The sequence below is a fragment of the Poecilia latipinna genome, unplaced genomic scaffold (genome assembly GCF_001443285.1).
Source record: "Poecilia latipinna isolate Pla-1442-1.1 unplaced genomic scaffold, P_latipinna-1.0 Scaffold94, whole genome shotgun sequence".
Taxonomy (NCBI): Eukaryota; Metazoa; Chordata; class Actinopteri; order Cyprinodontiformes; family Poeciliidae; genus Poecilia; species Poecilia latipinna.
Window position 1 is genome coordinate 59,635 of NW_015112710.1, and position 14,906 is coordinate 74,540.

General features: G+C 40.9%; 1 protein-coding gene across 2 annotated transcripts in view; it reads right to left on the minus strand.

The window, feature by feature from the left end:
* The window catches only part of LOC106941666 (G-protein coupled receptor 98-like), a 122,763-nt gene that overhangs the window by 58,310 nt on the left and 49,547 nt on the right, over positions 1–14,906 (minus strand). Inside the window, exons 22-47 of one of the 2 annotated variants that reach the window (XM_015024755.1) lie at positions 14,256–14,629; positions 12,371–12,550; positions 11,778–11,958; positions 11,459–11,652; positions 11,209–11,338; positions 10,855–10,935; positions 9,745–9,884; positions 9,289–9,654; positions 8,951–9,194; positions 8,108–8,323; positions 7,785–8,000; positions 7,446–7,690; positions 7,168–7,349; positions 5,805–6,303; positions 5,406–5,712; positions 5,065–5,274; positions 4,054–4,184; positions 3,758–3,857; positions 3,490–3,669; positions 3,211–3,374; positions 2,653–2,740; positions 2,453–2,476; positions 1,627–1,705; positions 1,400–1,538; positions 811–952; positions 105–370 (exon numbers count right to left, since the gene is read on the minus strand). In XM_015024755.1, the coding sequence (XP_014880241.1) occupies positions 105–370; positions 811–952; positions 1,400–1,538; positions 1,627–1,705; positions 2,453–2,476; positions 2,653–2,740; positions 3,211–3,374; positions 3,490–3,669; positions 3,758–3,857; positions 4,054–4,184; positions 5,065–5,274; positions 5,406–5,712; positions 5,805–6,303; positions 7,168–7,349; positions 7,446–7,690; positions 7,785–8,000; positions 8,108–8,323; positions 8,951–9,194; positions 9,289–9,654; positions 9,745–9,884; positions 10,855–10,935; positions 11,209–11,338; positions 11,459–11,652; positions 11,778–11,958; positions 12,371–12,550; positions 14,256–14,629 (5,078 nt within the window). The remainder of the gene's footprint in view (positions 1–104; positions 371–810; positions 953–1,399; positions 1,539–1,626; positions 1,706–2,452; positions 2,477–2,652; positions 2,741–3,210; positions 3,375–3,489; positions 3,670–3,757; positions 3,858–4,053; positions 4,185–5,064; positions 5,275–5,405; positions 5,713–5,804; positions 6,304–7,167; positions 7,350–7,445; positions 7,691–7,784; positions 8,001–8,107; positions 8,324–8,950; positions 9,195–9,288; positions 9,655–9,744; positions 9,885–10,854; positions 10,936–11,208; positions 11,339–11,458; positions 11,653–11,777; positions 11,959–12,370; positions 12,551–14,255; positions 14,630–14,906) is intronic. The other variant, XM_015024764.1, reaches the window with a different exon arrangement.

Consider the following 14,906-nt stretch of genomic DNA (forward strand, 5'->3'; position numbering starts at 1 on the left):
GAAAATAAATTAGCACTTGATCTATGTGAGCTTCTGGAATTATTTTTTTATTTTTTTTTTTATTTCTTTCAATGACGTTTGGTACTTACATTTGCTTAACTTACCTTAAATCGGACTCCATCCTCCAAAACTATGAAACCTTGCGTTGGCATCACATCACCCTCTGCCAGGCTGCCGTTGGCATCCATGATGGTAAACTGAACAGAGACTGTGCCAAAAGTGCCTTCCTCTGGGTTACGGACCACGTACAGTTTAGCTACGCTGTCACTCAGCTGTGACGTAGAGGTAGGCTCCCGTAACAGGAAATGATCACTGGTGTTAAAGGAAATGACACCATGTCCATCATCACTGGCCAGGATATTTATAGTAGCTGTTAAAGCAGACAAAGAAAGTTAGACATTGTACTGTGGGTTATTAAATATGAAACATGATTGAAGTCTATCACTACAACAAACGTATCAAATGTTTTACAAAGTGAAAGGGATGTTGACTTGATCTCACCCACCTCTTTCAGCATTTTTTTTTATTTTTGAACTACAACTAAAGGAAAAGCTTTGACACTAGTTAGAGAGCTAGTGGATTGGTTTTGCAAAAAAAATAAATAAAAAAATTTTTAAGAGGGAAAATTAAGTATCAGAGCATTATGGTTTCCAGCAAAGGGGAATTTACTGGTGTGAAGAGAGTCAGCTCAATGACTTTTTGTTTGAAGAAGAAAGTGCACACTCTTTACGAGTTATGTCTTGAAACATCCCACTACTTACTTTTGTGGCCGCTTTTAAAAACTTTGTTCGATGCTGTCCTTTTTCCTACCTGTAGTATTTCTGCCAAGCTCCAGTCCAGGTGAAGGCTCAGACAAGATTAGTTGGAATCTCTCTGCTCCCTCTGGAACTGTGTCATCAATTATCAGCACCTCCACAAACTTGTGCCTTTCACCGTCAACAAAATGGAGCCTCTGGGAAAAGAGAGGGAGTTAAAAGTGAAAACTGACACTCAGTCTTAAATTTACAAAAGCCCTTAGGAGCCTAAGTTCAGGAAAAAGGTTAGAGTCAGGGTATACTTTCTTTATTCCACAATAACTCCTTCAAGTGTATGTACATTTGTAATGTTAACTGGAGAAATATTAAATGCAGATGTTTTCACTTTTAACAAAGCACATGGTGATGTTCCCACCACCGTGTTTCACCATGAGGATGGTGGGCAAAGTTGGTTTTAAACCACACGGCATGAAATCCACTAAGTTTTCTTTTGGTCTCATCTGAACAGAGCATCTATTTTTCCACATGTTTGTCTCCTGACAGCTAGTAGAATACTGCAAATAGGACATTTACAGTCTAAATACATGTGCAGAGTGCTGACTTTGTGTGTAATAACAAATACTTGAATCCTGGACATTGCTAACCGTTTCACTAGTGTTGTAGTCAAGTCCCTGTTGGGCTTCCAAGTTCTGAGCAAAGAAGAAAACGGAGACATTCCCGTATGTCCCCTTGTTCCTGTACGCCACGAGAGTCAGTGCTCCGATTGTCTCATTCACTTCGTACCTGCAGACAAGAGCGCATTTCGAATAATTTTTTAACACAACGTAGGCGTATATTTAAATGGTACAAATTTCTGGATGTTTTTTCTTACATGGTGCTTGTCCATTCAATGACCCCTCTAATCCCATCATTAGCAACAATGGTGACTTCTGCCACCAAGCCACTGGTGTCTAAAGGAGTGCAAACAGAGAGAGAGAGAGAGAGAGAGAGAGAGAGAGAGAGAATGGAAATTATGTTCTTACTGTGGTTTATAACTTAATAATTGTGCTTTAATTTTTCCGCCAGGCTTATCTGAACTGCAAGCAGCAAAAAAGCTGGGAAGGGAGTAGGTGCAGGGGCTCTAACTTTAATCATGGCCATCGCAAAGGATTACAACGAGGAGGCATCTCCTGAGAAAAGCCTGGGAGGCGGAGGAGCCAAGCGTGATGTATTTATGGACTGATTTATGACTCTCTGAGCAGTGTTCTTCCATTTACTTTGCGGCCAGGACACTGGGAGGCCAGTTATGGGTTTAGTTTGGCTTTCTTCTTCCTCACCACACAAGGCTACGCGCTGCCACCAAATCCCAAGACTTCCTCAATCATAAAAAGCATCAGTCTCACCATCCAAGCCACATAATGATTGCTGCCAAAAGAACATGTTTACCATGTGTCTCCAGGCAGCGGACTGATAGTATTCTGGGAACCTCCGAGCACTGTTGTAGTTGTACTTATATTTTGTCAACTCATCACTTTCTAAAGTTACTCATTCATAAATTGGGCTGTGGTCAAGATCTCAAAGAAAAGGGAGAAAAACTGCACCTAAAGAGTCATTTTGAGAGCTGAAAGTTTAACAGCTTATTGCAATTGGAGGGTACATCATGCATTTTAGTTCCTCATATGGAAAGCAGTTCAAATGTATATGTATGTGTATTTTACCTGGCAAGGTACAATATGCAACCTCTGCTCATCAAACAATAGGACATGTTAAAGGATTTTAGAAAGAAAAGAGGAAAATTTATTGCAATGCATTAGAAAAACAACAAAACAAAATCGGAAGAAACTACAAAAAAGTTCATTTTTAGGACTGTCCACACTGGCTTGAAATGATTGCCTCTACAACTGTAGAGAGTTCTCACCAAGTTGAGGAACAGTTGCAAGAGTTGTGATGAGCACTGCAGATGTTATGTTGACCAAGAAGAACTCCTGCAGCTCTGGAATGTCATCCTGATAAGAAAAGAAGCTGTAAACGCAATATTCTACCCAGTCTGCTAAAATAAATGTGAGGGAAGCCCTGTGGAGAGAATATGAACATATGCTATACACACAGTCATATGAAAAATGTTTGGGGCACATACAACCCTATTAATCTTAATTTTTTTTTATTTTTAAATATTTGGGTGTTTGCAACAGCTATTTCAGTTTGATAAATCCAATAACTTGGATATGATTATTATTTTCAACATGATTATTAAAATGTAAATAAAACCTGATTATTTATTCAACATTGATGCTTCTTTTACATTGTTTTATCACCTTTTGAGATTGTAACATTTCTCTTTAGCACGAAACTTGAATAAAAATAATTTGAAATCTCAATAGAGGAGCAGGAATAATTCTGGGTTTAACAATTTTTATCCAGACACAAGGATACGTGCAGCACTTTACAGTTAAGTTTAGATAAATTTAGGTTTTACCTCCTTGATGGTGACCGGAATGGGAACTGAAGTCTGTCCTTCCTGAAGGACCACAGAGCCAGTGCCAGAAACAAAGTCTTGACCCGGATCAGCAAGAGCACCCTCCACGTCTGACAGATTTTGTAGTGAACCTCTAATAACCTCATAGGTAATATTCACCGCACCTACAAGCAGAAAAAAAATATAATTGTTGTGATTTATTCTTCATGGTACGTGAAAATTTAACAAATCTACTAAAAGGTAACTACAGTTGTATGTGTTCATACTTTGCTTACAAACCTGAGGTGCCGAACTCTCTGTTGACGTAGATGTTTATAATCTGGTCCCGCTCCTCTGTGCTCACCCTGAGGGATGACGGCGCGATAGTTAGCAGCCCGTACGGCTGATCGCTGGTGTCGACAGTGAGTACCGCTTCACTGCCTTGAACGTCCAGTGCAGCACGGCCAGTCAACACAACACCTGCATGCAAGTGTTAAATGCAGATTAAATATCTTCACAAAGGTCTTCCAGACTCTTTATTCACTAAAAGAAATATTATGTTTCGTACCAAATGTTTGTAGGTTGGAAAGTGACACTCTGTACTGATCTTGGTTCTCTGGTGTGGCATCATCCATAAGCTGCAGGACTATAGTGCCATTTAGCTGTCCCTGCAGGAATCAGCATAAATATGCAGCATTTATAACATGCACATGGCATTTCATTGCAATCTGTTCACCAGTTGACACCAGTAAATGCTTAGTCGTGAAATAAAGCGGGGTCAGGGCTGGGGTTAGGAAAGAAAACCGCAGGCAACAGGAAATAAATATTTCAGAAAAAAAAACATAATAATGACATCTTATTTACCTCATTGAAGAAAATTGTCCCTGATGTTTGAACAAAAGTGCGGCGAGCAAGAGGACCTTGAACAGTCCAGTCTACCGTGACGTTACCCAAACCTGGAGCTGACCTCAACACTAATAAGGACAACCTCTCGCCTGTAATAAGAAATATATTATAGTGCAACATAGTAATTATTTTTTTCATTTCCAATAAAATGTTTTTCATGGTGTAGATGACATCAGAGGTCTCTCAAGATGTCTAACGACATGGAGACTTTAACCACTCAAGCGCGAATGATGACAATGAAAAGGCCGGAGCCCACCTGTTGGAGCAACAACAGCCATCACCATAAGTGCTTACTCTCGCTTTCACATTCATACATAATTAGAAGGCATCTCCAGTGACACAAGGGTCGTCTTACAGAAATTCCTCTTATTTGAGTGCTTGGTTGCTACTGGAGAATCACAGGCCTTATAGAATAGCACCTTTCTATGCTGCATTGTGGATGGAAACTGATTTACACAATACAAACTTTCTTAAACTGTTCTGGCGAAAGGAGAACAGTAAACATGCAGGAAATTTAGTTAATGACCAAATGGCTAAAATAATTTCCACATTTTGTCTCAGTATAACTATAAACCTAAATAAATTTTATTGGGATTTTATGTTACAGATTAATATAAAGTGTTGCATAATTATGCTGCATTTTGCATGCAGTGCATCAACATCTTTGCTGTCTTCCTTATCTGGCTTGCAGTGAACATCACTGGACTACTTAAAATAAATTGCTTGATATTGGCAATGACTTAATTGTTGTCATTTTACAGTAAATCTAAATACAAATGCATACCATTTTTTTCTTCATTTGTAAAAAAATAAAATAAAAAAATAACTCAATGCTGGTCAATCACATAAAATCCCAATAAAATTCACTGCGGTTTGTGTAATGGCAGAATTTTAAAAAGAGGTATGCCACCACATTGATATTAGCAGTACTGGCACAGCAGCTCTTGCAAATTTATGTACAATACTCACCCTCTCTGGCAATGACAGAACGTGAGCCTGGATCGAATCCTACTATTCCTGCCACATTGTCGTTTGCCAGAATCACGACGGTTACAGTGTCTGAGCTTGGGAGGATGCGACTTCCTCCAGCTGTGTTAACAAGCCCAATCATGAGGCTCTCACTGTCCTCCGGTTCCGAATCGTCTCTGATTACTACCTCTACTGTCTTCTTAAGATCACCTGCGTGCAAAGAGGAAAAAGGTAGAATCAACGTTGGTAAAATCCAAATTCAAACAGTAAAACAAATTAAAGAAAGGTAAACCTTTTAATGACCCTAAGGCTATGGAGATGGGCAAGAAGCTAGCACATACCATCAAAGACCAGAGTCCCCCCACTCCCAATGAAATCAGCATCTGGTGTGGCTTTTCCTCCAACAAATCTCCACTCTACAGTGACAGTGCCCAGATTTCCTCCTCTTCTCTCAATGACCAGCGGCACAACTGTGGGCTCTTCTCGAACCTCGAGGTATAGTCCTTCCTTAGTGGCGTTAGGACTGAGACTGTAGATCAAAAATATGCCAAATGCATCTCCGTTCACTCCTATAGTGACTACAGCCTTAGCTGGCAGACCCATTGTAGGCAAGTTCTTTGGTGACACGGTCAAATTGACCAACTCTACCTTCAAACAACACAGGATACACATTTAGTTACCACAGAGCTTTTGTATGTCGACTGAAATATAACTTAAGTTTAGGTTGGACTGAGCCTTACCTTTAAGATTTGTATAGAGAAGCTTTCGTCCATTTCTGGGAGTTTGTCAGTCAAGATTAAGACTGACAGGTTGGCAGTCCCAGATCCATCCTCCATAAAGGCACTTTGAGTAGTGACAGGGGTGTAATCACTTCCCGCCACCGCTTGGGCACTAAACAAGACAGCAGCTGCAGTGGTGTTTTTCATATAAGTCAAAACCTGAGATCTAGGGGTCAGCTGGTCGGCCCCCGATGTAACCCACGAACAGGTCAGAGGCGTCACGGCTGACGACAGAGAGAAGGCCTGGCAGGCCCGTTCTCTCAAACAGGCAGCAGCACATGCAGCCACAGGGTCTCTTTGACTTGTGATGTTCACTGTCGTAAACAGGCCACTGGCTGGAACACCTGACTTCGGAGAGTCATAGTAGATCAATAGATTTTGGTCCTGAGCCTGAGCCGAGCCAACAATGTCAAGCTCAGAGGTGCTGTACGTGATCGCCAAGCGGCCAAAGTGACCTCCTCTGGAAGAGGGCAAAGGAGAAAAACAAAAGCAGCAGTGAAGATTGGAGAGTGTTGTTGTATGGATAAGTGTTAAACAATATACAGTGAAAAGATCTTGTCACATCAACCATTCAATTTATTTGATTTTATAGGGATTTTATGTGAAAGGTCAACACTAAAGAGCATATAATGGTTGTGTGAAAGGAAAATGATACATGTTTTTTAAATAAAAATCTGAGAAGTATATTGTATAACTGTATTCGGCCCCTTTTACACTCAAACACTAAAATAGCTAATATTAGTCATGCACTTTACAAATTTGGCCTTAATGGAAGAGTAGTAAGATTCATAACCTGTTGAAACAGAGTGCTAAGAAGTTTCCTTTATCGTTTGCTACAAGCCACATAGTGGAAACAGGGAAATATGCAGGAAAATGTGCTTCACTCAGATGGTTCCAAATATTGACTTTCTGATATTCAAAATCTTACGGAATGGAAGACCGTAATAAAATGACCTTTGCCTTAGTGGAACATGATTGTGGCAGCTTTATGACATGGGGAGAAGTCTCTTCAGTGGGAGCAGGAACTCTTGTCAGAGCTGAATGAAACATGGATCAAACTAAATACAGGAAGATATTGGGATAATTTCTGCTATATTGGAGAACAGGTTCGCCTGCTGCCAGGAAGACAACAACAGTAAGCACAGCCAGAACGACAATGCAGTGGTCTAGCAATAAAAGCATACTGTATGTATAATTTTCCTTCCACTTTTTAACTGGACAATAATTTTGCCAGTCCCATAAAATCCAAATTAGACATGCTGAGATTTGTGGCTGAGTTGTGAATACTTTTGCTCAGTAAGCTATAAATTATTCTGAAAAGTACCTCCTGCGGACAGTGATATTAGCACCGTAAGCTCCCTCCAGTGGCTCCTGAACACGATAAACAGTCTGTTCAAAGTAAACTGTCCCATATGGGTTGTCATTTGCAGGCACTATTATGTTAACAGATGTATCAGCTCCCAAGTTTCCTCCGTTACTGGCACCGATTAGTTCTACTTTAATAACCTAAAACACACAGAGCAGAAAGAAATACATTTTTTATAACAAGACAGGCTATATCATTATGCAATTTTTTTTTACTTTATCCATTACTTTGGTCACCTCAGTAATTTCAGGTACATCGTCAGGTAAAATTTCAACCCTGATCGTCTTCATAGTTTCCCCAGGAGCAAATTTAACTTCTCCAGATGTGGGTCTGATATCCCCCTCTGCAAGTTTACCATTGACAGTTGCCCGCCACTGGACTGCCACCGTTCCAATAGTGCCAGCGTTGCGCACAACAGGCAACGTGACCACAGCAGAGGTGGATTCTGGTTCTTCAACTGTCACTGGGACAGCCTGGAAGACTGGGTAAATAAAAAAAGATGTAACTTGTTAAGCAGTGAGGAGCTTTTATAAATAGTCTAGTAAAGAAGAACTTGGATTGGTGCTGCTACTAACCAAAGGCACCAAAGGGGTCATCAGAAGGCAATATGGTGATGACGGCACGTGTGAGCTCTCCCAGCAGAGCTCCTCCGGTTGTTTGGTTGATCAGCTCAATAATGAAGGTCTCCTCCAGCTCAGGAACCAGATCGTTAATAACGTAGATGGGAACAGATTTACTGGATTCTCCCTCCAAAAGGACCACATCAGTTGAGGCTACGCTGTAGTCTTCGCCTGCAAGAGCACACACCAGCACACCATAATGCACAGGCTTACCTGCACCTGCACCAGTCAGTTGGATTTTTTTCATCATCATCATGCTTCATTTGTTCAAAACTTACTGACTCTGGCAGTCACAGGAATAGCTCTGAATTTGACTGAAACGTCAGCAAAAATCCCACCAACTCGCGTGACATTTATTATGGGCCCAACATAATGTTCTGCAACACTGACAGCAGAAGCAGACAACTGGAGGACTCCAAAAGCGTCGTCGCTGGCCTCTACTATCACCTGGGCAACAATGTCAGTCAAAGGGCCCAGAGAGGGGGACGTCAAGACTGAATGGTACAGAAAGCATATTTTCTGCATTAAACATGATAAAGTCACTAAAAATACTTTATCTTCTTGAAATATATTAGATATACAAACTGTAATGACAATCTAACCAGTATTGGTTTAACTATTGGTTTAATAACACCTTTGATCCTTCTAGGAGGACCGTCTGCAAGATTTCAGTTTGTTTATGGAAATATTGGACCAGGAGAGAATTTGTGAGGTCAGACGCTGGTGTTGGACTAGATGTGGTTAATGTGGTCTACCACATCTTTGTGAGTTGTTTCTCCCAGTTAGTTAAACTAAATACCACTTAAAGTTGACATGAAATATTCAGTAGTAAGGAAATGAAACAACGGGGCTTCTTGCATAGGTGGCTCCCTATTATGGTACCATACTGGAATTTATTGAGCTCCTGGGAGAAGCCCCTTCTTTCACAAATGTTTTTGTGAAAGAAAATCATTTCCAAATGCCCTAAGGGATGTATTTTATTAAACTATGGCCATGAAAGTGACTTAACCATTTGAATTCAGTGACTGGAAGGACTGCCCTAATGCTTTAGACATTATTGCATTCATGTTTAAAAAATAAATAAATAAAACCATCAGAAAATTCTATACACAGTAACTTACTGGGTCTGTTTTGATCTCCTTTGATGAGATTAAGACTGATCAGTTTGACAAACACACTCTCATCTCGTTCTGGATCGTTATCGTCAAGTACTCTGAGTGTGACGTTTGCCTCAGTCTGATTGGCCAAAAACACAACTGAATCAAGAAGGGAAACAAAGTCCTGCCCTTCAGTGGCTCGGCCCACACCAGGAGTCCTGTAAGGCTCTGGGTCAGACTCCTTTAGTGTCCCATATGTGACTCGCACCTGAAGGCAAAAAGTGGAAAAGATTTTGAAGGATGACACAACAGCCACATATGGAAATGTGTCTATATATTTGGCTTGTGGTAACTGGACACACCTGACCCATGGTTCCTTTCAGTCGTTGGATAGTGAGTGAGACACTTACATCCGCTTCAGGAAGACGAACAGACCTCGATACATTAGCGAATACAAAAAGACCATAAGGATTATCACTGGCGAACACAGTCAAAGTGGCAGATGTTTGGACGCCCAGACGACCTTTTGAAACGTTAACCAGAGACACAGTGTAGCTCTTGTCCAACTCGGGGATTTCATCCTGGGCTACACCGATGATTATATTCTCTGATGTCTGCCCTATACCAAAGGAGATGTTGCCAAACCTTGCAAGGAGCTCTCCTTCAGAACTAGGATCAACTTCCCAGTACACAGTCACATTAGAGAGGTCTCCAAAAGACCGATCCACCTGTACGAGGACAGAAAACCAAAGAAAATGCTCAGGATGTTCAACAATCTGTTAACATTCTGTAAATAGTAAATTGTGTACTTGACTAACCATCAGGATGATGGAGCTGAGCCCATCCTCTGGTTCTGTCCCATTAACGAATAGAGATTGAGGACTGAAGTCAAACACTCCATGAGCGTCATCAGAAGCGGCGATGGTGACAGTAATACGAGATGCAATTCCCAAGTTGGCTGTGTAGAGAATTGCAGATGACTTTGACGCGTCACACTATAAAACACTACTAGAGAAGAGTGAAGCAAGCACTTCCAAAGAAGTCACTTGATTAGCATAAACTTATTGTGAACAGCAAATTTAGTAATAGTATGACTGAGAACATGACATAAAAATGCAAGTTTTAGAAGTGTGTGGATATTATTTTTAGAGATGTACAGAGAAATTTCCTGGTGAACAGAAGACCTTCAGCCTGAAAATTAAAAATAGAAAATATATTTGTTTTATGACCAGCAAAAGTATCGCACTTAAGTTCTGCCTGGTCATGCTGACAATGACAATCTTCAGGTAGATTGTGTAAAGTAAGGAATAAAACAGATCAGCTGGGCGACATAAGAGCAAAACTTATAAGATCCTATAATAAGGAAAGACTGCCCACTGTTCATACAGCCTGCTACCACAGGAAGGTACTTTAGTCATTTTATACTCAACATATTGTCAAGCTGACAAAGAGTTGCCAATTTATAGACACTCATGAATACTTTTTAAGGTATACCTTGCTAGTTCTTGGTTATAGCTGTTTTGACTTCAGAACAGTGAAAATCCTTCCAATTTGAAAGATGCTCTATAAAATTTAGATTTGGTTACTAGACAAATCTACATTTGTCTAGTAAAGCTTTTAACAAAAAAAACCTGGCCACAATACTCTGATTAATTGCATCTCCAATTATTTTAAGAATTACTTAGTAAACCCCAAAGTTTCAGAAAGACAGTGGGGGTGCTGACACTTCATACAAATGGGTGTTCTGTTTGCCTCTTTGGAACGCTATTTGCTTTTCCCATGTCAATCTTCTTAATTACTTCTCACCAGGGTCACAGCGTAATGTAAATATCAAGCACACTCAAAAAGGCAAACACTCCTAAAGGAATGTAATGATAAAGGAGCGGACAAAAGAGACATAATGGGGAGTAGAGGAGGGGTAGACTTACCAGGGTGCTGATAGGGTGGAGGGAGGAAGTCAAAATCACTTTCCCCACTACCACTTGCTTCACCATGCAGAAAATGATCAACTAATGGATCACACACATGGATCACAAAGCGAGGGTTGGTGTTGGGGATGGAGGGGTTCAAGCCAGATTTGAATCACACCAGGAAGGAGATTGAGGGGCAAGAAGGAAGGAGTTGTAGGCAGGCAGTCACACATGTGGGTATGGTGAAGTAAACAGGAGCACAGCACACAGGTCAAACAGAAAGGGACAGGATGCATCAGCAATTCAGGAGATTTTTAAAAAGCACAATACTTTCAGAAAAATCAACTCGTGATTTAAATTTGAACTTCTCACCTCCTCCGTCTGCATTGTAGAGCTCCACCCGAAAATCCTTTTCAAGCTCTGGGACGGGATTATCTACAATGGTCACATTGATGAACTTCAACCTGTCACCTGGAAGAAATTCTAGAATTCCCGCCGAGTCCTGATGAGGAAAAAAAATAAAGATAAAAAATTGTAACATTTACATTTAGGTACAACGTCAGTGTAGGCGAATTAGCAAAAAAAAACAAACAAACAAAAAAAGAAATGGATGTAAAATAACCTCATAATCTTCAGGGCTGGACGCTGTGAAGGGGGTTGTTCTATACCCCACAATGATTTTTCCTATTAGGCCTTGGGCTCTGGCGACTGGCAGCTGGATCTGACCATCCTCTTCACGAACAGTGATGTGTGCAGGTTGCAAAGCTGGTAAAATCAGACCTTCCTGAGGCAGGCTGGGCTGGAACTGCAACAGGCCTGAAAGAAAGAAGGGCACGCGAGAAGAAAGGAAAATGTACGATGAAACAGGTAAACGTAGGGGTCATATGTTACTTAGTAATAAGCAAGGGTCTGTAACTGTAACCCATGTTGAGAGTAAATACCATAAGGGTGGTCACTTGCTCTGACAGTGACAGTATTAACGGAGTTATTGGGATCGATGCTGGCTCCGCTGGTGGGGGTGGAGCCTGGCTTCCCATCAGCAGACTCTGCTGACACTAGAGCAATCTGAAAAGACTCTGAGAGCTCTGGGAGGTTATCGTCATACACCACAAGGTTCAGTACCTGAGGGAAGGGTTGGCAAACATTATCTCCAAGATCAAAAAAAAAAGAAAAAGTCAAGACTGTAGCCGTTATTATAGCTAGTTTTAGAGTTGTGTGTTTTTAAACAAACAGAAGTAATAGTGTTTATGTGGCAGCATTAAATACAAGAACTTCCCTACACCTGTTTGCTAAGTTTCAAATTTCCTACCAGGCGCCCTCTAGGAGGAGCTGTTTATCAAGAAACAAGACAGCCAGAGTATAGGACTTCTGTTAAAAGTGCACATCAGGAATTTTTATGAAATTTGTAAATATAGCGCAGAGCATTTCCTTCATGCTTTCTGTGTACAATGTACAAACATTTTTTTTCCTGAATAAACTCCACTATAAGGCTCTTTCCCTCCCAACCCGCAGAAAGACTCAGACACTGACACACCTCCGAGCGCTGTCCAGGTGCGAAAACCACAGCTCCGGTTGCATTAGCAAAGTCCTCATGTGCTGGGCTGTCACTTTCCAAGCTGTCCAGCTGGGTAACAGTGTAGTTCACAAAGACAAAACCCAGAGAGCCACGCACACGCTCAATCACACAGGAGATGGTGGAGCCCTCCTCAGTGGTCTGTTGGAACATTTATCAAACATTATTAATGTATGGATGCAGTTGTAGACTGTCATTTACTTACAGCAGTTTGTTGGAATTAAAAGAGTAAGCTTAATACTTAAGGCTAATAACACCATCTAATAACTCTACTGTGGAAGCACCTGATAGTGCAGGTAACTCTTTGTCTCTAGATGGTCTAAAACAAAGGAGATGCTCTGGTTCTGATGGAATGCCATCCCCAGGCCTGCCATCTGTTGTATTGATTGAAACAAGGAGCAGGATCTCCCGTTTCGAGTGAAGGAACTTCACAGATCCACTTCTAAAGGAATGCCCCCTCTGACAGACCGGTGCTGCCTCACCAGCTGTCGCTCCACCTCAGACGGCACAACACAAGAGCGCACGCGTCCAATAAAATTAAAAGGAACAGCACGCGCTCAGTCAGACTGATAAAATATGCAGCAGCACAGAGACTGACAACCCAATGGGTTAATATTACATGTATTGGTATCATGCATACTATGTATTTACTGAGCGGAGACTAAGAGTTGGCAATTCTGCAACACAGGTCCTATGGAGACGAGTCTTAAAAATGACATTTTGCTTTCCCTACTTTGGTAATCAGTAGTTTGACCAACCATGACACATGGTGATGAAAGTTAGTAATTCATAGTGTTCATCTTTACAAGATATTTTACAAAGGCACCTATAGTCAAAAAAAAAAAAAAAAAAATTAATGGGGACCATAAAAATATGTATTTTTCTAATAACGGAAATGCTTAGAGATACATCCATTTGTACCACGTGAAATCAGGTTTAGTGGAAACTCATTATGGGGAGGAAAAGCGGCAAACTGAGAATTCAATTGATGAACCCGGTCGGCTTTTCTAAAAGAAAAAAAATTCTAGTCACCGACTTTGGAGGAAGACAAAAACCGATCATTTCCTTCATACAGCATCATCCCTATAGTCTAGCACGATGATTGCATGATATAGAGACATGTCCAAGTCTGTGTAAGATAAAGAAAGCCAATGCAGAAAAATATGACCCTGGTGTTTCGGCAAAGGTTCACATTGCTATACCAACTAAAGGCATTTACAAGAAGAAGCTATTCAGGTCAAATGAAATCAAAATCAAAAGTTTTGTTTACATAAAAAAACCACTAGAAGTGACAACCAAGACTGCACCTCAGCCTGAGCAAACCATCTGTATGGTTGCATCTAGTGATGGCAGAATCATGCTGTGGGGATCCCTTTCCTTAGCACTCAAGATAAAGTAATGTAATGTAAGCTTAACTGAGAATAAGTGGGAAGATAGCTGGAGCTACACAGTGCAACACTGAAAGAAAATCTGTTAAATGCTGCAGCAAATACAATACCGGGCCAGATATTCACTCTCCATCAGAACAATCCTAAACATAAAAGTTTAATTTTTCTGAAGAAGAATCTTCAAAAAAAGTTAACTTTTAGCTGTTCAAAGCTGACAGATACAAAGCCCATGGGAAAATGAAAGACACATTTGAAGGTCATCAACTAAAGGGGGATGAAGTAAATGCATACCATACTTTTAACTTTTTTAAGCGTGTTAATTACCCTCCACTTCATAACTATACACCCCTTTGTGTTGATCTACGGGACAAATCTATTATGGGTGAGCAGAGAGCCAAAACACAATCACATTTTGAAAATGTGCAGAGATTGCTTAAAAACTCATCATCTGCACTCACATCAGGTATGCAGGCCCCAGTGAATCCAAAAAGCCCATTGGCGTTGTCACTCTTCATAATTCTCAAAACAGCAGTGGGTCTGGGAAAGGGGAGGCGTGCGCCTCCATGCACAGCCACCAGCTGCAGATAGAACACCTCCTCTCCCTCCTCCTCCTCGTCGTCCCTGGTTTCCACGACGAATGACTTCTGTCTCTCATCCCGGCGGTACCGTAGGTAACCCGAGATGTTTCGCAGGTCTGCTTTGGCAGGCTGAGTGTGGAGCTCGTGGATCTGGCTGCGGTTAAGCCTCGTGTGGTACAGGCGCACATCCTGGAGAAGTCCAGTGTAGCGCTGTTCGCCCTCAAGATCTGACCCAATGAACACTGAAGAAGGTCCTGGGGTAGAAAAACCCAAGAACAAATTACTGGATGCTATTTGTGTAACACCCTTATATTTAAAATATTTAATAACTTAGCAGCACGTAGTTCATAGTGTTATAACAAAGCTATACAAGTAAGAAAAGTTTTGCTACTTAATGAAAACAGCAATAATTGTCTAAATTTATATTAGTTTCTGTACTAATTTGACTGCTTTTATCGTACTGGATTAAGGCAACAAACAGAATCTTGATTAAAGCCACCAGACGCCCGGCTCAAGCTCTTTCTCATTATT